The following is a 22,629-nucleotide window of genomic DNA, read 5'->3' as shown; positions in this document are numbered from 1 at the left end:
TATGTATTGTGTGTGTTGAATGTATGATTTTCCTGTTGTTTGTGAATTTCAGAACCTGGCATTTCTGAAGATGAAATTCCATACTATTTTCTATTTCCCAGTATTGTAAGCTATCTAGATCGGCTTGAAAGATAATGTCAGAGGTTTTTGTATAAGCTCCGTTTCTACTAAATACAAATGTACACAGAATTTGTAAAACTGGTTTATAGTAAATTAAGCTTACCTTAGCTCTACATTCTTGATTTCTGTCAGGGTTACTCCGACAGAGTTGAGGAAGAAGTCTATGATATCCCCTGACAAACTGGATCTGGTCTTCACAGGGGTAGGGTCAGATCTTGTTACAGTTCCACTCAATGACAAACTGATATGAAACTGTGGACAACAAGATGGTGAGACCTTACATTATTGTAATCCACAGGTCAAAGGTTTATCCTCATCATCACTATCATCATCATCATTTTCTTCACCATTACCACTCTAATCTGTCTTCTGTATAGCTATTATCATCATCATCATCATCACCATCATCATCATCATCATCATCATCATCATCATCATCATCATCATCATCATCATCATCATCATCATCATCATCATCATCATTGTCCAACTTATTATTTTTTTTTTTTCTTGCAATCTAATTTTTTTAAAAGCAAGAGCACATAATTACAAGTAATCTACTTGATGCTACATTATTTACAATGTGTTGAAGTTGGTGTTGTTAATTGAAAATTTCACGATTGCGTTTTGTTGTGTATTGGCAAACTGTTCTAAAATAAACTTTGAATCTTGAACCCTTAATAATATTTAGTTTGTGTTTATTGGCTATTCTGCTTCAGATAGTTCCGGGTCCCAGTCGCAAAATTGGTAGAGCACTCATTTCACACACAGAGGGATTGAGATCAATCCCAGGTGAAGTCGAGGTTTTTTTCTGATCTCCCCTTCTCCCCATATATGATTGGATAGTAGAGACTGTAGTCCTGGCAGAAAGTACTTATTAAAAGATAAATATTCTATCTAGAGGGTAGCAAGCAGTTGCTATTGTCCATTTCACGCTATAGAAACTGGGATAAACTCCAGCTCACTGTGCCTTATGGCTCTGAGGACAACTTGGGACAGTGTAGGATTTACCTAAATATTATCTCTCTCTTCATGGTTGAAAAACAATGATCAGAACAAAGAAACAATGATCAGAACAAAGTTCAAAACACAGCTTAATTTGTGATATGACAGATTTGGTGGGGGAAAGAGTGGGGTGGGGGTGGGGGGTTACCTTGAGAGGAGACAAATGGATGTATTCAAAGTAAATCTTTTGAGGTCTTGCTGCTTGCTGAAAAGATTTGGAAAAAAAAAACATGAAAAAATATTACCAATCCTGTCAATGGGACAAAAAAAAAAAGACGAAGAAAATACATTCTAAAACATAGATACAAATACTTGAAAGGACCTGGCAAACGGAAGTTGAGAAAGTGAAGGGTGAAGGTCAGATGGAATGCATAACAGAAAGATTGAAAGGAGGATCGAAGGATAGAAAATGAATTGAAAGTAAGAACCTTGAATTTATGAATTTATTTTACAGATAAAACGTTTAATAAACGCAAAAACAAATCGATGCGTACATTTATTTATACTTCTGCCCCCTATGGGAGTCAAAAGGGGACAAGTTAAAAAGAGATAAAAAGTAGGTCCAAGAACAAGATATCCTTGAAGCCAGTCTGAAACCAACTAAGTTCTACATTGACACTGACACAGGACCTTTCCAAAAGAAATACATTCAATTTTTCACAAAGCAAGATTATAAAAGAATCTAGCAAAGTATATAATATAGAGATGATCTAGTAGGGGAAAAAATGTCATCTCTCACAAACAATATATCTATCTGACTGTTACCCTATCACTAACAGACTCTTGATAGAGTCTTAGTGAAACTGAATGCAACAAGGAAAGGGCAAAATATATAAAAGGATAGAAGAGACAGCAGTGTTGTAGACTAGTAAAGAATTCAATGGGCAATGGAGGGTCAATGTTCCCCTACCTATAGGGAATTCCACCCAGCACTGAGGTCAATAGGACTGGAAAAGACAACATTGCTATACAAATGTCACCAATCGTCTCAAAACACGATGAACCTGGAGCTTAATATTCATTGAGGACAGTGAGATTTGGGTTAGCAACAATGGGGGAAATTATTTTTTATCCTAATTTTGATGATTTGGACTTTAATCTCAATTGTATTGATCTAATTCATTTCAACATAACACAGTTAAGAGATGATAGGTTATAAATAACACAACACATTTTTTTATCTATGGTTCGATTCTTCTTCAGTCTGACTCAGTCTGACTGTGTATCGCTGTCCATGTTTCAGTGAATCTGAATCTGAATTTTCCATTAATGTCCACCGTCACTCATGAAGATTTTGACATGAACAATAACATTGAGTTGAAAATTGAGTAGAGATCGAGAAACTCTATAAATAAATCTAAGTGGGTGCAGATGTAACTTCCCACGGTAAATTGTTCCAATCTTTGATGGTTCTGAAGTAATATGAGAATCTTCTGAGGTCTTTCCATGAGGGACTATCCATGTCATATAAAATCTCTTTTCTTACCCCGACGAGGCAAACAATATAAATATTAACTATAGACCTATAACAAGAAATGAATTGAGTAGAAAAGAGCCAGAAGACAGTAGAGAATATAAACTTTGCAGCAATGGGGGTTCAAACCTATGACCCTACTGTTCCCACAACTCCCTCCGCCTGGCTGTGAGAGGGATGCTCTGCAATCGAGGCCAGCCACCACTGGAGTGGATGCATATATTATCAACACAAGTGCTAGCTCCGCTAACCATTCTGAATTAACAATAAACTTACCAACACAGCTGCAGCATCTCTGATGGACTGCTTGACAATTAGCAGATCTCGCTGGAGAGATTGACTCTGTAAATTGACAAGAAAAATAAAATAAATGAATAAAAATTGAGCTTGTATATAGCGCATTACACACTAAATGTGCTCAAAGCACTTTACAAGGGGTCCCTGACCAACAGCAACACTAAACATGTAGGACGAGACATGACCCATGCTAGGCGATATTACAATTATTTTCTGACAGAGACAACGCTGTTAATAGCCAGGTACTCATTTTACACCTGAGTATGGTGAGAGAATGTGAGTAAAGAGCCTTTTCCAAGGACTTAACTACGCAACGAGCAAGGCTCGGAACCCAGGACCTGCCAATCTGAAAGCGAGTGTCATATAACAAGACCACATAGCCGCCAATTTAATTAGAACCAGTCATCTCTTCAGTTGCAAACACAAAATGAGAGACAATAAAATATATTTATTGTGATACATCATCTTAAAGTTGTATCATGTTGAAATGTACCACCAGGTGCTGGATATTGATTGCCACAAATATGAAACTTGGGGTTAATGTTTCTTCGTTATGTTGGATAACAAATACAATATATTGCATTGCAAAAGACTTAAACTTCATATTTCTTATACTCTAATTCTAACTTGTTTTTGTTTGTAACAACTATAGGGGGACTGAAAGCATCGGTGACATGCACAAGAGCCTATACTGGTCACCATAACATGGAAGACGTACAATCCAAAAAGCCGGGGACCACTTTAAGGCCTGTCAGGGACTGACATTAATCCCAATTTATAGGTTTATTCTAAACCAAAGAAAACAGTACTCATACCAGGTCCTGCAGTCACAAGTTAATTCTTATCTCAACTCGTTTTTCCCTAGCACCTTCCAAATATGTAATTTCCTGCCTAAAAATATCAGAAGCATTAACGGTTACATGAAATCCGACAGAAAATTTGATAAGATCAAAATGAAAGCTTAGGCATGTTGGACATGATCTGCCCTCACCACACTCACAGTCGTAATTATCTTTGGCAGTACAGAGTTGCAACTTGTATGATTGAAGTGAAAATTCACTATTCAAGGTCCAATTCATCCAGACATAATAATGTTTTGACAAGCTGGGTCACATGTATAGAAGTGAAAATCGTTAAGTACAAAAATAAATCAAAGCAATTGCATTGTAGCATCAATTTTTTAATTGTAGCACTGTGACATTATGTCTCCAAAGATTGACATTAGGAATTGCAATGCATGTTTACATGTTATGATTTCTTGTTTTGTTTTTGTTTGTTTGTTGCTTTAGGTCTCTTCCAACACAATTGAAGTTATATGAGAGACAGCTGAAACAAAAAAACAAGCAATCTAACAAAAATAGTACAAATGTAAATCAAAATCATAACCTAAAGATATCATAAGCTAAATTATAAATAACCAAGAACAAACAGGCAGAAGATTTACAGAAAAAAAAATATCCCCTGTCAAAAATACAATCACAAACCAAAGAAGCAGGATAGGCTAGTAAAGAGAAGAAGAAACAACATCACTATCGGATCGTACACCCATGCGAACATCATAGGTATATGATTCAAGGGTGATGCTCCCATCCAACCACCCGCTATGATTTCTTAATTTCAAAATGGGACTGATGACGTAATGAAGTCAATAAACATGACAAACCTCTTTCTCGGGTGGGATGAGGTCAGACACTAAATCTACCAGGGACATAATGAAGTCAATAAACATGACAAACCTCTTTCTCGGGTGGGATGAGGTCAGACACTAAATCTACCAGGGACATAATGAAGTCAATAAACATTACAAACCTCTTTCTCGGGTGGGATGAGGTCAGACACTAAATCTACCAGGGACATAATGAAGCCTTTATCCAGTTTAAGGTTGAATTCTTGAATCAAAACCTTGGCATACCTGACAGGTGAAAATAAGAAAAGGTGTTAACCAATATCAGAACAAACATTTACATAAATATGCCATTAATACTTTTTCTAAGCTTGAGAAAGCTAAAACTAGGAAATATTGACTAAGAAAAGAAAACTGTTGAAAAAATGTTATTGATATTTTTGGTGGTGTAAAACCTTGATACTATATATTTATGCACAATACTCACAACATCTGCCTACCAGACAAAACGTACCAAAATATAAAAGTATGTGAAACTTTAAAGATTAATAGTCTGATTTTATATTTAAATGAGATCTAAAAACATCAAAAAGGTGGTCTAAAAACAGTAACGAAGAGCTGGATGATGTGAAACTTCCTTCCCTCTATTGAGGCATTCAAGATGCTCTCCAAAACGTCAGAACAATACCATAATTTTTGTTTTTCTTCTCCTGGATACACAAGATTGTCAGTGATACTTCGTCTGACTGAGTTAGGAAAAGAGAAATAAGAAAGTAATCGTGTTAAAAGTGGGTAAATTCCAAATTTACCTGATGGTATCAATGTGTTGCTCCGGCACAGTCCTCCTCATGATTCCCAACTCCACAAATGGTTTGGGTCCCATCCTCCTTACAATGTAGGATGGCAAGGGAGTCGGACTCAATGGGGTGGCAAAGTAGGCGTCTGCTAATTGGTTATCAATCTGAAATTGTCCATAAAGTAAATGTAAATGTAAGATGATACAGGCTTAAATAAATAAAAACAATTAAAAAAAAAAAAACTTGAGCTTTTTTATAGAACAATATTCACTAAACGTGCTCAAAGTGCTTTACAATGGGTCCCTAACCGAAAGCAAAAATTAACATATGACAGGATGACTGTTAGGCGATATAAAATTTTTTTCGTACAAAGACAATGTAGGACAGAGACAACGCTGTTAATAGCCAGTTACTCATTTTACACCTGTGAGAATATGAGTAAAGAGCCTTTTCAAACTATGCACCGAGCAAGGCTCGAACCCAGGACCTTCCGATACGAAAGCAAGTGTCATACCACAAGACCACACTGCCGCACAAATCTATTCATAAATAAAAGGGGAGAACAAAAGTATTCTCTTGGGTCAGTGGCTCAGAGGTACTGAGTCTTGTCTTGTCACAAAAGTCAAGCAATATTAAACATTGTCAGTGGTTGGACAGGTGATAGTGATTATGGAAAATTCTGGTTCCAAAGTTTTTTCGTTGGATAAGGCACTTAACACTCATTCAACTCAATTGTAAATGAGTACATCGCTATAAGCAGTGACAGATTTTGTGCAATATGACCCAATTAATCGTTTAAAAAAAAAAAAAAAAAAAAAAAAAAAAAAAAAAAAAAAAAAAACAGGTTAGACTAACCTGCAACGTCTGTATAGTAGCATTGATGGCTGTGTGACACTTGGATGATCGATACTGACACCAGATACCAGAGTGGAACGTACGACGAAGAGATCCCATAAAAGGTTTCATCATCTGCATCTTGGACAGATCAGCCTGAAATTATTTCAAAACTTGACAAATTTCTCTCTCTTTCTCTCTATCTTGAACAAAGCAGTATCTTCTTTTCTTATATATAATTTTTGAAGTCAAAATCAAAATGAGGCATTAAAAAAAAACCAATGGTGTTAGTTTTACAAAATAGTCACAAACATACAAAGTACGAAATATTCAATCTCTAAATGCTTGCAATCACAAATCCAAACCAAATCACCTACATATAACAAGATTGTTAGGATTCTCAGTTTAGTCCTGACATTTCTAAAGTCTTAAAATTTCTATTCATAATCAAACAGGATTAACAATTTTACTGAAATAACGATTCTTCTCTTTTTATTTCATCATGAATCTCGTTACAAATGTAAATTCTCTCTCTCTCTCTCTCTCTCTCTCTCTCTCTCTCTCTCTCTCTCTCTCTCTCTCTCTCTCTCTCTCTCTCTCTCTAGCTCTCTCACACACACATACACACAACCTCGTTTTTAAAATTTGTTTTTAAGGGTTTTATGGCACTTGTGACACATTTAGGTCATTTCAGCTCCAGTAAAAAGGAATGAAATGGGATAGCCAAAACATAAGAGAAAAGGTAAGACAAAGGGGAATGGTTCAAATAGGGAACATATGCAGATTCCAAGAGCACACTATCAGTGTACTTTGTTTGAGATCACCTAAAGTCTCATCCATATACACCAGCACATGATCCCACTAAGAGGAATACAATGTCTGTTTCCCTCTCAGTGTAGGACTCCGGCAAGGTCCAGGAAAAAACCAAGCAATCCCATTCCAAGACAAAGACAGAAAGTAAACTTGGAAAAATAGATATAAGGGGGATAGAAAACACAGAAAGTGACCTCTTGCCCATCATGGGAGGTCAAAGGATCCCACCCAATCTATCAGCCTCGACCAACCAACCAACCAACCAACCAACCAACCTCTATCTGTCCATGTAAATTGGCAGCCATTTGCTCCCCTCTCCACTGGTCCTCCAGCCATGTGGACAGTTCTACATTCAGCGTCCTCCATTTGTCCTTAACCTCCACTTCCCAGACGGCAGGGCAGCTGGAAACTGTCATCAGTGCCATTTCCTTGTACAGTCCGTTCAGCACAGATATTGTGATGCCCTCTAGAGCTGCAAACACAGCCAATTCAGCATTCTCGCCTTCGTTTATCTAAGAGGAATATGTATATGTATATATATATATATATATATAATATATATATATATATATATATATATATATATATATATATATATTATATATATATATATATATATATATATATATATATATATATATATATATATATATATATATATATATATATAATATATATATATATATATATATATATATATATATATTATATATATATATATATATAAAATATATATATATATATATATATATATATATATATATATATATATTCTAAATGAAGATGACATCACTCAGCTAATTGTTATTGTTTTTAGACCGCCACATTCTCACTAAATTATCTTAATCAGGCTATAAATGATTAAGATAACACAACTATGTTTGTTGCTACAAATGATCTGGCAGTAAGAATTGGTGAAAACTTTACTTGAACGCTTACCATCAATGCAAAAATCTTACTACATCGGACATCTGAATAGTTTGTTGTTTATTAAAAGAAATTTTTAAAAATCATGGCTACGTTACTTGAGATGTCAAGAGAAAAGGAACATATTGGAAAGCTCAATAGCTCCCCCCCCCCCTCCTCTTTTTTTTTCATACCAAACAAAAACAAAAACCCTGACAAATTTGAAATATCTACTAAATTATATTCATAGCAAAGAGTGTATAAATACGAAACAGTTAATTATTCAACATTTCAAACAAAATGAAAAAGGCATCCAACTTTCAAGTCATGGTTATGGACCCAGAAAGACCATGGTTCAGCTGATCGCTGGTTCAGATAAGGAAGTGAGTAAACAAAATAGAGTGGATAGATAGTGGTAAACATTGATAATAAAAACAAGTTATATTGAAAAACATTTTTTTGTATGCATCTTTTACACCAAAAAAAAAAATAATAATTCAAGTTGACAACATCAACATAAAGCCGGATGAGGAAGGACATGTGGTATAAAGGCTGCTGAATAAAAGTTTGTATTGAAAAGATATTTTTAACAACTGTTTAAATGCTGTTTCAATGCCCAGATAATGAAAATGGTATAATGTAACGTGTCAATTTAACCAGTTGTCTCACAATGGTATTATGTCGGGATGACCCTTAGGTTTTTTAATTGAATTTTGAGATTAGCCTTTGACATTTGAGTTGAAATAGATGAATACACGGAAGAGAGAGAGAGAGAGAGAGAGAGAGAGAGAGAGAGAGAGAGTTTTGGTTTCTTAGATTACAAAACCTTTCGTTTTCCTCAATTTGATCATTGTGACATATAACTCAATGTCTCCATCTTGTTCATTAAGATATAATTCCATTTTGAGATGCTGGACCATACATATGTGTATTCAAAGAAAAAGCAAGTTATAGACAGCAAGGATGTAATTGAAATAATTAAAAACAGTTGAAATAACACATTGATATATCTATTTGTAAGTTTAAACTATTATGAGAGATAAAATAATCAGACACCATACACATTGGATTAAGCAAGTATAACAATCATACGAGGAAGATATCTATAATAACTAAATGACTAAGCATTTCAATAATGGACATAATATGGTGCCTCACTCTTAACCTGAACGGTTTCATGGGTTTTTAGACCGGTCACAAACACTGCTATAATTGTTATTTATATTGTTTAAAGAGCTTATTTCTTGTAAACACGTCTTTAGAGTCTTTTTGTATTTTTATATATGATAGATAAACGTACTGGCATCGTTGTAGTAAAAAGATTATTCTAAATTATCATGGAGCATTAAATTCATGTTGTGTAATTGCTCTGTATATTGAAATGATTTGATATATTATGATCTGTGGTGAAAGAATATAATATGATATAACCTTTGCTAAACACAATGCTTTTTTTAAATGTTCATAAACAAAGCTATTTTTAATATTCATAATCTAAGCTATATTTAATATTCATAAACAAAGCTATATTTGATATTCACAACCTAAGCTATGTTTACTATTCATGAACTAAGCTAAATTTGATATTCATAAACAAAGCTATATTCAATATTCATAAACTAAGCTATATCTAACATTCATAATCTAAGCTATATTATCTAATATTCATAAACTATGCTATCTTCAAAAAGTTCATATCCATTCAAAAGCAACAATGGATTTGCCATCTCACACACGTATTCATTTTGTTCTGTCCATTGACCCTCATTGTCAATCATAACTCTTTGGTATTTTTCATGTTATGTTTTTAAAACAATATTGTTAGACTTTATTAGCTTAATTCTATTTCTCATTTTCAAACCTGGCATTTATCTGGATGAAATCTCATTGTCTATTTCCTTTCCAAATGCCGATAACCATTAAAAGTCTTTTTACAAAATTCTAACTCATCTTGTACATAAAATGAATGTAATAGCTTAAAAAGAGGACGCAATCCCAAACTCAGAACGCTTCAGGGTCGAAACTCTTCTTCAAAAATACTAAAAACGTTAACCTGTTTAATTTTAAAATGATGTATTCACGTTTTAAACGTTTTTGTTATTGGCTTAAAAGAGGTTTTTGACCCCAAAACGTTCTGTATTTGATATTCAACTCTTTTTTTTAAAGCTGTTTTGTCAATTACTTTTTTTAAGTCCACAGCTTCTAGCACTTAGTATTCATTACAAAGTACTATTACCATTACATGGTTTATTTGTCTGTAAAAATTGAGCTTTTATATTTATATAGTGCATATCCATTAAAAGTATTTAAGTATCTGTGTTGTATTTACAAGTGAGAACTATCTACTCTTAGTCTATTCTAATTCTAATCAGACTGTTTATGTGTGTGTGTGTGTGTGTGTGTGTGTGTGTGTGTGTGTGTGTGTGTAGGAACAGTTGAGTGATATTGCTAAATGAAAAATATCCACAGTTTGTGACGTCAGTTTAATTTGAGTGATTCCATAATAATGAATTTTAAAAAATAATAAATTATACTTGTAAAACATTTTTCTTCAAGAATACCCTAAGACCTTCACAAACACTGTTGGCCTGTCGGACATCACCTTCAAGACCACGAACACCACAGCACGACTCCACTCAAACACCCCTCCCTCCCCCCCTCCTCAATCCCTTTCCCCAAGCAAATGCTGGGTATAAGACGTGTTGCAATCAGACACTGCAATAGCAAATAAGTGATTCCAGTTAATTAAGTTGACTAAGTAAAACACAGCTGCTCAAAATGATTTTTAAAGAAGAATAAAAAAAAGCAAGTCATGAAACTGACATGTGGGTTAATCTGTTACATCATTAGTCAAAATGCAAAGTCAGATAATATATTATATATGCTATATATATATATATATATATATATATATATATATATATATATATATATATATGTATATATATATATATATATATATATATATATATATATATATATCGAAAAGTTGAGGTGTCTAAGATAATGAAAGCTTTATATCAGGCTATTTTTTTCGCAAGCTGATGAAATAGGGTGTAAAGGGAGATAAGCTTATTAAGTGGAAAGATGTGGGAAAAGAAATGTAACCACTTAATACAATGTCAATATATTGGTGAGAAAAATAAAGTTATCCCCATTAAGCGGTGGAACTGTTTGAAAGAGTAACATTATCTGGCAACAATTGATAATTGGTACTGATTTTCTTCAATACAAGTGTCATCCAAATTTTTTTCAATCATTTCTATTTCGATTTTTCCCTTCACATCTCTCTCTACGCACCATACCATCGGTCCCAATTGTTTTGTCAAATTCGGGAAAATATGTAATGTCAATTGTTTTGTTTTTTTACTCATATGCCCAAAACATTCCAATTATTATTTCAATAGTGATGACTAAAAGGCAACCTATTTAACCTTTTAATTTACATTCACAGGTGGCGTAATCCTAAAAACAAGCATAATTTACAATCATAAAAAAATGTTACTTGAAGCCACAATTCTATGATTTCTCACTGTCTTATTCAAAAGCATAAAAATCTAGTCTTATTTAGAAGTATATCAATCACTGCATTATTTAGAATTATGCCAACCACGGTCTTACTTAGAAGTATACCAATCACTGTCTTATTTGGAAGTATAACAATAACAGTCCTATTTAGAGGCATACCAATCATTGCAATATTTAAAAGTAAAAAAATCACGGTCTTATTTAGAACTATTCCAATCACTGTGTTATTTAAAACTATACAAATTACTCTCTTATTAAAAGTATATTAATAACTGTCTTATTTAGAAGTATACTGACTCTCAATCTTATTTAGAAATATACCTATCACTGTGTTATTTAGAAGTATACAATAACTGTCTTATTAAGAGGTATGCCTATCAGTCTTATTTAGAAGTATACCAATGACTCTCTTAATGGGAAGTATACCAACCAGTCATTTTAAAGTATACCAATCACTGTCATGTTTAGAAATAAACCAAACCTCTCGTCTTATTTAGAGTATACCAATCACTGTCCTGTTTAGAAGTCTTATTTTGAAGTTTACATATCATTGTCTCATTTAGAAGTATACCAATAACCGTCTTATCTAGAAGTATACCAAATCTCTGTTTATTTAGAAGCATAGAGATCATTTACTTGTTTAAAAGTATGCTAATAACTGTCTTATTTAGAATTATACTGAACCTCTGTCTTATTTAGAAGTATACCAAACCTCTGTCTTATTTATGAGTATACCAATCACGGTCCTGTTTAGAAGTATTATTTAGAAGTATACCAATCATTGTCTTATTTAGAAGTATACCGATCAGTCCTTATTTAAAAGTATACCAGTTTTGTTTAGAAGTATACCGAACCTCTGTCTTATTTAGAGATTACCAATCACAGTCCTGTTTAGAAGTCTTATTTTGAAGTTTACCTATCATTGTCTCATTTAGAAGTATACCAATAACTATTTAGAAGTATACAAAACCTCTATCTTGGAAGTATACTGATCACAGTCTTGTTTAGGAGTACACCAATGGCCTTGTTAGAAGTATACTAATCACAATCTTATAGTAAACCAATCATTGTCTTATTTAGAAGTATAACAAGTCATATTTAGATTATACCAATCGAGGTCGTATTTAGAATTATACAAATCACAGTCTTACTTAGAAGTATACCAATCACGGGCTTATTTAGATGTATACCAAGCACAGTATAGTTTAGGAGTATAACAATAAATATCTTATTTAGATGTATACCAAGAAATGTCTTGGTATACCAAAGTATACCTGCCTTATTTAGAAGTATACCAGTTACATTACTAGAAAAACAATTTAAAAACATCCTCATATGTTGTTTCAAATATTGTTTAAAAAATAAAAAATAAAAAAAAATAATATATATATATAAAATTTCAAGATGCACTCAATGGGGATAATGATTATATTATGCTTAAATTGATGAATTGAAGGCGGTAATGTATTGGTAAATTAATGAGAGGTAACACATGTAGGCTGGGTCTTCAAGGAAATGACATAATAGATTATTCTTGATTATTTTACCTGTAGCCGATTGTTTCTACGTGGTAAATCTACACTCTGGACATGACCCTATAGAGTGAAGTACGGACAATAAATTCACTGCCAAATAAAAGCATAATAAAATTGGGCCACAAGTATTTTCATAGCAATTTCAACTTATTTCCTTTCAATGAAAACCTATGAGAAACTGAAATATCTAATATCATGTGACCTATAGTCTCAGAACGGTATCATCTCATCAAATATTGGAATTTAACTCATAAAACATTGGAATTTATCTCATCTAATATTGGAATTTATCTTAAAAAATATTGGAATTTATCTTATCAAACATTAGAATTTATCTCATAAAATATTGAATTTATCTCATAAAATATTGGCTAGAATTTATCTCATAAAATATTGGAATTCATTTCACAACATATTAGTTAGAATTTGTCTCATAAAATATTAGAATTTTCATCATTTCTGTCATTTTGACTTTCTTCTCAGTTTTCTTCATTCAGTTTCTTCTGAAATGATACCAGATTGACCTCATGGATCACATGACTATTTTACATTACACACATCTGTGGCTAGGAAACATAAGCATTCTTTGAAAAGTTTGTTGTTTTGTTGGGGTCTTTTGTTGTTTTTTCTTTTGTTTGTTTGTTTTTGTTTTGTTTTGTTTGATTTTTGATTTTTTTTTTTGGGGGGGGTTGTTTTGTTTTGTTTTGTTTTTTGTCTTTTTTATATAAAAAATCTTTTTTTTTTCTTTCTTTCGGGTAAGTTTAACAAAAGTTTCAAGCAAGACGAATTTCTATTTATTTTTTTCTTTTTCAAAACTGCTAAAATCACTGATCACAATGTTCAAGACCCTTTGGATCTCAACTGTCAACCATTGTCATATCTCTAAAATATATGGGAAAAAAAGTTGATTAAAACAAATCAAAACAACAACAAAAAAAGGAAAAGAAAAATCAATCCAACCAAAAAACAAAAAACAAAACAGAACAAGATTACAAGAAAAAACATAAACGCAAGAAAACAAGGGGAGCGTCTTACAGGAAAAATAAATCCAAACTAAGTCATGCAGAATGAGAAGAAACACTCACAAAGTTATTGTAGTATAAATACATACAGCCCTTGTGACCAACTGTCTCAATATGGTATCATGTCAGGTTGAACTTACGATTAATGATCTTAAAGATTAGCTCATAAAAACTGTGTTAGAACCAATGCTTTCACTGAGGAGAATGAGTTTTGATTCTCAGTGACAAGTTAGGGATCGGGCACTGGTGTCAGATAATGATCTAAAAAAAAGTGTGTACGAAAAAGTGCCAGACAAAGTGTTAAAAGTTTTGTTTTATTTAAGTTCATCCTCTTCACTCCTTTGGGAAAAATATAGGGCCTCTATGAGCGTCTTGCATCTGCTTCTGTCCTTGGCTATCTTTTTGGAAGTCTCCCAGGTGAGACCTGCCATCTTCAGTTCATCAGACAGTGAGCATCTCTATGTCTGTTTTGGACGCCCAGCTTCTTTTGTCTCTTGAAGTTCCAACCAAAAGGACTGATGAGTGATAATGGTTCCTGTTCTCAAGATGTGACCAATCAACTCCATTACTCCCAGTCGAGGTAGGCTGAATATTTGGGATAGTTTCCTTCCTTGTATTTTTCTTTCTTCTTTGTTTTCATTACTGTTTCATATACATTTTTTTCACATCTTAATTTTGTTTGTTACTTTCCAAGAACTAAAGTGTCCTCATTATGATGGCTTTGAGTATCAATTCAATAATCTTCAAAAATCTATTCCGATAACACCGTATTGACACATTGAATCACAATAAGGAAACATTTCTTGATCCATTTACCACTGTGTTACATGTATTCTGCCTTCCACAAATTCATAAAATAAATAAGAATAGGAAAACAGAATAGGAGGTTCAAATAAATTTCACAGATATTTACAAAGTTAATTTGCTTTTATAATGCCATCCTCTCTAATTTAATTCGTCTTTTGTTTTTCATTGATCGTGTTTTGTTGACAAACGGAAAACCTAACACATCCACATCATCTGTCTTCGTGAATTATATTGAAGCTTCTATTCCATTTTATTATTTTTATTTATTTCTTTGTGCTTTAAGAAGCAACATTTGCATCAAACTTATAAAAGGAAATTTTGAATAATGACAGAGAATATATTACAGCGTGTTATTCTTTTTTAAATATACAACAGTAACCACAGATAATTGATAATATAGATGACGTGTCATTATTTGTACCATCCTCAATCTACACCATGCAAACAAGACAAACACACAGCTGGAAGGTACATCACGTAAGTGTGAGGAAATCCCACAACCAAAAGCATATTTGAGACCCACCACTCAAAACGATATTATATCAGAATGGTTTAGATGGGACAAAATGGAATTTTCTGCCATAAATACGAGACTAGATCCCACATTATTTGTTTTATCGAGAAGAAATAGAAATGTTTGTGGAGCTAAACAGTAAAATGTCACATCTCTCATAATTTTAACTTTAAATTCACTTTTCATCTAGTTTTTAACAAAAACAACAACAAAAAATAGTGATCTTTTATACAGAGCAAAATCCACTAAGCATACTCGAAGTGCTTTACAAAGAGTCCCTGACATCAAACATGTAGAACAAGACATGACACATGTTAGACGATATTACAATTTTTCTGACAGAGACAATGCCGATAACGATCAGGTATCATTTTACAACTGAGTAGAGGGGGAGAATGTGAGTAAAGAGCCTTTTTCAAGGCTTCAACTATGCGTTGAGAGAGGCTCAAACCCAAGATCTTCCAATTCAAAAAGCGAGGGTCATTCCACATGACTACATAGTCGCACACCCAAACCAAATGTTCATCTGGACCTGACATAATACCAGATTGAGACAATGGATTTATAATATGTGCCTTACCATCTCTACCCAGTATTATGTCTAGGTGAAGCAGACACAGAAAATGGACTTTCAGGTGTCAATTCTCAAAGTTTTTATTAATATTCATCCACCCGATTTGGAAGAATGAATAGTATTCCTCAATCCATCCAAGTTTCAAATTTCATAATTCTCGACGTTTTTACATTCAATTCAATTCTTGGAATCTGTTAGTTCCTCCTAAGATAACAGCCAGTAGAGGTGGTAGGGTACATTTACAGCCATGATTATCAAACATCTTTTCTATTACTCTCATCATAATCAGGTGTAAAATGACTATCTGACTGGTGACAGTGTTACCTTTCTCAAAGACTTTGCCACTCTCTCGTCTTGGGTGAAGAGAAGAACTCGCTGATGACCATCTAAGTAAGAGACCCAGAAAATGACCATCTTGTCTGAGCGAGTCTTTCCAAGTAGAGACTTGTTAATCAGTCCATCTACCGTGTCGGCATCGTCACTTTCATCTGGGGAAATAACAATTCAATCCATTGAAATCAAAGAGACGATTTTCATTAATATAAGGGAATTAAATGAACCAAAAGCTAGACTGGAATAAACATGAAAATGGACTTGGCATAAACAATGGGTTGAATAAAAACAATAGTCAATTGGAGATTTTTCGGGTTTCCCCTTTGTCAATACAACATGACGTATGAAATACTAGACACGAATAAGATGTGTTGATAAATCAATGTTGATAGAGAAAGATTGATACCTTCAGGACTACTGTGTTCATCAGCATCGTTGGCCTCTTGGAAATCCACACTCAAACTCCCAGTGGCCTTCAAGGATGGAACCCTGAGACGTACCTCGCCTGATCCATCCTGCGTGACAAAATAACTAAGTGATCTATCAGGAAAATAACATATCATCCTTTGTAACATGTCCCCACATCTACATATTATAACTGTATACTTTCCATTTACAGTCTATTGAGTCCCAACATCTACATATAACGGTATACTTTCCATTTGGTCTATTGTGTCCCAAATCTACATATTTTATCTGTATACTTTCCATTTAGTCTAACATGTCTCAACATCTACAAATAATTGTATACTTTCCATTTAGTCTATTAAGTCCCAACATCTACATATAACTGTATTTATGTTTTTACTGTTTGGCTGAAGAATGGTTTGAGCCCAAAATGTTCCGTGTTTGGTATTTGGATATTTTTTGAAGCTATTATTTTGTTTATTACTTTTTAAAGACAGACTTGTCAATAATTACAACTGAATAAGATAAAACACAAAACTTGAGCATTTATATAGCACAATATCACTCACTGCGTGGCATTTTCCCCTCTGAGCGGTATTTTAGTGCTAGGTCAACTCGACCCCATTAGTGAGGTCAGCCCATGAGTGGAACAGGTAGCGGTCAGGGGGAATCTGTGATGCCGCGCTGATGGTAATTAATTGCTGCAATATTTCATGGTATTGCTCAGTTGCAAACATGAATATGAAAATTGTTCCTTCACCACAAGCAAAGCAAGGGTTTCTTTCATCATATGCCATGGTTGATAATAATGTATTCTCTTAAGGCTGCTCAATTTAGTGGTTTTAGAGCTATCAATTAAATTAATGTGTTGTAATTTGCATATTAATAATTTCATTCCCAGCAGCAGAAAATGATTGAAACAAGCATAATTTAAAGTAAAAATGATGATCTTGACACATGCCAAGTTTTGTTGTCCGGACAGTAAAATCTTAAAAGATATAATTTTTTTTTATTGTAAAATTCTTATTTGGCATGACTTGGTAAGATCCTAATTTTCTCTCCCACAGTATTCCATGCCATGAATTATGTCCAAATATCAGTTTTGGAATAAAATATAAACCGTTGGATGAAAATATTATTAATCTTATTTTTTTAAAGCATTTAACTGATTTAAATATTATGTAGTTTTGGGCACATTTGAATGCCAACTTTTCAATGGCTTGATGACTTTTTCTATACTTAAATCCCTTAAGATTCAAGTCAAAATTACATTTTTTATTAATGTTAGGCATTATTGTTTAAAGATGTATACTGCATTTGTGTGGTTGTCTCAGGAAATGCCATATAGTGTCATATAGGTGTCAATGTTTAGGGTCATTGAAATCCATCTCAATTACTCTTATTTTTGCATGTTGAATAAGTAATATAATGTAAGTTCAAGTTCTCCTTTTGTGCACAAGTGAATGTGTTAACTTTTTATAGACTGAAACGTCTAGATATATATGGCAGTGATTTCCCAAAAATTAAACGATCTTGCTGTGGTATGCCTGTGATGTTATATTGATTTGACTTTGACTGTTATTCAATTGTTTTATCTCTAAATTTGACTGACTGGAGTTCAATGGTATATCAGATGACTTTATAAGACAATGACTAAATGTGTATTCTTGGAAGAAAGGAGATGATTCTATATAGCCTGTATGGACAGTATGTTCGTTGTGAATGCAGTTGGTCGATAAGGAGAAAGAGGTTGCTACTTGGAATAAATGATATGCCCTCATAATTTTGAATCCTCTTTTGTCCACATACTGTGTCCGTCTGTTTGAGCAATCATTTAATTTAACCGTACCAGTGCTTAGGGTTAGTTGTAATTGATGACTGATACTGCAATATTTGTATTATGTCCAGTAACATTGTTGGGTGATTGCTTTTTTTCTTGTAAAGAGGTTATATTTTATAAGCAGATTGATGGTAAATTGAGATATTGAAATCATACACAATATTGGTTTTTAGTTTTTACTGGTCAATAAAATATTATCCTCATGAGTTATTTTACCACATAATGACATAAATCATATCAGTTTACTGTAAAGACCAACACAACTGTGTGAGAGGAACGAAAGTGCTAAAAAAAATATACAGAACTAACAAAGCCATGAATAAATCAAGAAAATCAACTGCCAATATTATAATAATGCACAGGGACATAGATGCATATATGTACTTTTGATATTTATTAAAACTCTTGAGATACAGCCACTGAGTTTTGAATACCAATTTTTTTATTTAAGTGCACCATAATTTACAAGCAATTAAAATTAGATCCACAATTTGTGATATTTAAAGAAAACGATTAACCACAAGAATGTCAAATTTTCACTGATGTTTAGAAAGACAACTGATTTTTCAAATCAAAATAATAAATTGAAAGAGTCTGTTATTGTTTTCCCGCTATACAGACATATTATAAGACCATAAATATCTATAATTGCCCCCATTGGACACGGAACTGCCTGATATCAGTTGAATTCCAATGACCTCACGCAGTAGCTAGCAGGGAGGGTTAATGGCCCCTTCAATAAATTACATATAGGATCAGACATGACACCTGTTTGGCAATATTACCATTTTTCTCGACATAGATACTGCTGTTAACGGCCAGGTACTCATTTTACACCCGAGTATGGTGAGAAAATGTGACTAGAGCCTTTTCCAGGGACTCAACTGTGCGCCACTCAGAGCAGGACTCGAACCCTGGACCTTTTGATCTGAAAAGGTGTGTCATACTATAAAATCACATAGCCACACAGAATAAAATGGAAAAGAAGGTTAACAAAGTATGACGAAGATGGCTAACAAACCTTGCTGATGAAAGCAGGGTAGCTGGGTTTCTTTCTGCCATAGACATTCCACATGAGAGTACGTTCTGCAGTCGGTTCATCCCATGTATACAGGATACTTTGGTTTGGGGATAGAAGTGTTACTTGACTCTGATTTCTGAGAAAATAAAATATACATTGTATCCAAGTTTTCTGTAGTTTTCATGAGTGCAAAATTTTGTGGGAAAAGATTGAATTTGATTATCAACATGAAATTGAGGTGTGATTTTATTGGAGTTGAATAGACAACCATAGACACCATTGTATACATCTTACTAAAGTAGTACAGTCTTTTTACTTATTCTTTTAGTTGTAGTGGTTAGGTACATAGTTTTGAGTGGTGTCTAAACATATATTTTAAAAAAAACTTTAGCTTTTATATAGCGCAATATCCACTAAACGTGCTCAAAGCACTTTACAAGGGGTACTTGACCAACAGCAACACATAACATATAGGACGAGACATGACACTTGTTTGGTGATATTACAATTTTTTCAGACAGAGACAATGCTGTTAACAGTCAGCCACTCAATTTACACCTGAGCACGGTTAGAGAATAAGAGTAAAGAGCCTTTTCAAGGACTCAATTATGCACTGAGTGAAGCTCGAACCCAAGACCTTCCAATCCGAAAGCGAGTGTCATACCACAAGACCACATAGCTGCACATATGTTTACCATAGAAGGAATATTAAATATTTAAAATCCTGTCTACCTAGAGTGCATTTTATTTTGATTTCCTTTGGTATTGATTTACGAATATCTCAATAATAACATTTAATTATTTGTACACACTTGTTATTTAGGCCATGGTCTGTACTTCATGTGAAGGTAACTATCCTAATTGTTTTTTGCACGTTTCTGTTTCGGGGGTCCTGCTAGCTCAGTATGTACACTTGGTTCAAACACAAAGGGACCTGGACCTTACAGCTCTGATCTGAAGGGCTTCTTCTTTTTAATGCATCTCTTTGACCATCACTGAATGAACAGTCATAAAATTCCATACTCTTTGCATTATCAATGTAAATGGTGGGGAAATATCACCAAGATTATGCGATAAAATAATGTATTAATATATTTATACAGTGCCCATTCTTTCACTGACAAGTGCTCTATGTTGCTTAAGATAGACTATATAAATTATCATACATACTAGACAGAACCCATACACCCAAATACCAAGACACACATATACAAACCTTAACTATATACACACTCAGCACATCCATACACTCAAACACCAAGACACACGTATACAAACCTTAACCATATACACACTCAGCACCCCCATACACCCAAACACCAAGACAGGTACTCATTTTAAAATTTTACACCAGAGTACGGTGACAGAATGTGAGTAAAGAGCCTTTTTCCATGGACCTTCCAATCCGAAATTGAGTGTCATACCACAAGACCACATAGTCACACCTAAACATTGTTATGCTAAAGGATTGATTTGTGGTGGACTTAGAGGATAACTCTTATCATGATTATCTATCAGTTTTGTCTGCTCAGTTCTTACTTTTGGTGAATCTTGATGAAGACGTCCTCACACAGATTATCCACACGGGACGGAGCATCGCCTATCTCGTAATTAGAGAATATGACAGTAATTGGTGTCTCTGTCCCTCCTGTCACTTCAACACAAAGTGCTCTCTGTGGTAGATTAAATAATTACAAATTATATTAGAATAAAGTGATCACCACCTTTAAAAAAACTTGAGCCGTTATATAGCATAATGACCAATAAACTTACTCAAAGCGCTTTACAAGGTGTCCAAAACCTAAACTTAACATGTCTGATGAGACGTGACGCCTTTAAGGTGATATTACAATTGCTTTCAACACCAATGCTGTACTGGCCAGTATTCATTTAACACTTGAGTACAGTGACAGATTGTGAGTAAAAAACCTTTCCCAAGGACTCAACATTATCTACCTGGATTCACACCAGAGACCCTCAGGTGCAAAAGTAAGTGTTACACCACTGGACCAAAAGTCAGTTTTATATACATCATATCATAGATAAATAAATGTTTCTTTCAAATGCTTTCTTTGCCCATTTTGGTTAATATTGTATAGAATAAATGTAGATCATGTCACTCAACTCTTTGGTATTGTTATTAATTAGACTGCAGCTAAATTTTCTCTAGCAATTTATAAACGTTTATGTAGTTAAACATAATTTTGTGTGTTGGTGCAATTGATCTGGTAGGCAGAACAACCAGTATCTTACTTAAACACACACCACCAATAGACTATAAATGTTTAAGGTTACATATAGTTTTGTGTGTTGGTATAAATTATTTGTATGAGAACTGATGAGTATTTTACTTAAACACATACCATTAATAGACTATATAGACTATATATGTTTAAGGTCACAAATAGTTTGGTTTGTTGTTATAAATTATCCGGCTGGAAGAGCTGATGAATATTTTACTTTAACATAGGGTGCACAAGAAAGGTGATTTGGGACATACATACCCCTTGGTCCATTCTCAATACAGTTTTATGGCAAGACTTGATAGGGAAATGGAGAGAGGAGACGTTACTCCCATCAAATTTGACAAACATGTTGAAGGATTCCGTCACTGGCCAAAATGGTTGACACTGTACAGGAAGATTTGAGAGTGTAATTTTATTATTATGTAAACAGACATCTGTACTATCTTTTCAACATGACAGTTTCTTGAGTAAATTAATCAGTTAAAGTAGGCCTCTCAAGACCCATAGAGCTGGAGTTTGTCACAGTTTCTAAAGTTTTAAAATGACAATAGCAACTGCTTGTTACCCTTTGGATAGGATGCTAATCAATCAAAAAGTTCTTTCTGCCAGAGATAACAGACTTAGCTACCCAATTAATGTTTGGGTGGACAGGGAGATTAGCAAGAAATCTCAACTTTGCATGGGATTAATCCTGGTCTCTTTGAGTGTGAAGTTACAGCTCAACCAACTGAGCTATCGTGACCTCCAAAACGGTGTCTATTCACACTTAATCATTCTTGTTATATTATGAGAGATCAAGTCGTAATGAGCAAACTAGCCAAATCTAGAAATAAAGTCAACCTAACATCAGTACGTTAATCCTATTGGAAATGAATACTTTGTATCATCTCATTGTCCTATTTAACTCTCTCAAGTTCATATGCATGGAAAA

General features: G+C 33.6%; 1 protein-coding gene across 15 annotated transcripts in view; it reads right to left on the bottom strand.

Moving 5' to 3' along the window:
- LOC144967404 (intermembrane lipid transfer protein VPS13A-like) overlaps positions 1-22,629 on the bottom strand; it is a 162,796-nt gene that overhangs the window by 21,086 nt on the left and 119,081 nt on the right. For 12 of the 15 annotated variants that reach the window (XM_078904553.1, XM_078904556.1, XM_078904561.1 and 9 more), the window contains 13 exons: positions 21,957-22,082; positions 20,992-21,125; positions 19,453-19,588; positions 16,590-16,698; positions 16,175-16,338; positions 12,946-12,993; positions 7,240-7,476; positions 6,173-6,307; positions 5,330-5,481; positions 4,706-4,808; positions 2,876-2,941; positions 1,274-1,330; positions 224-372 (listed from right to left, as the gene is read on the bottom strand). In XM_078904553.1, the coding sequence (XP_078760679.1) occupies positions 224-372; positions 1,274-1,330; positions 2,876-2,941; positions 4,706-4,808; positions 5,330-5,481; positions 6,173-6,307; positions 7,240-7,476; positions 12,946-12,993; positions 16,175-16,338; positions 16,590-16,698; positions 19,453-19,588; positions 20,992-21,125; positions 21,957-22,082 (1,616 nt within the window). The remainder of the gene's footprint in view (positions 1-223; positions 373-1,273; positions 1,331-2,875; positions 2,942-4,705; positions 4,809-5,329; positions 5,482-6,172; positions 6,308-7,239; positions 7,477-12,945; positions 12,994-16,174; positions 16,339-16,589; positions 16,699-19,452; positions 19,589-20,991; positions 21,126-21,956; positions 22,083-22,629) is intronic. The other 3 variants (XM_078904559.1, XM_078904560.1, XM_078904567.1) reach the window with 1 other exon arrangement.

Source organism: Berghia stephanieae, chromosome 3, assembly GCF_034508935.2.
Source record: "Berghia stephanieae isolate SIO BIC M18660-M18661 chromosome 3, UCSD_Bste_1.3, whole genome shotgun sequence".
Lineage (NCBI taxonomy): Eukaryota > Metazoa > Mollusca > Gastropoda > Nudibranchia > Aeolidiidae > Berghia > Berghia stephanieae.
The sequence above is the reverse complement of the archived record's forward strand: the minus strand, read 5'-3'. Positions and strand labels throughout refer to the sequence as shown.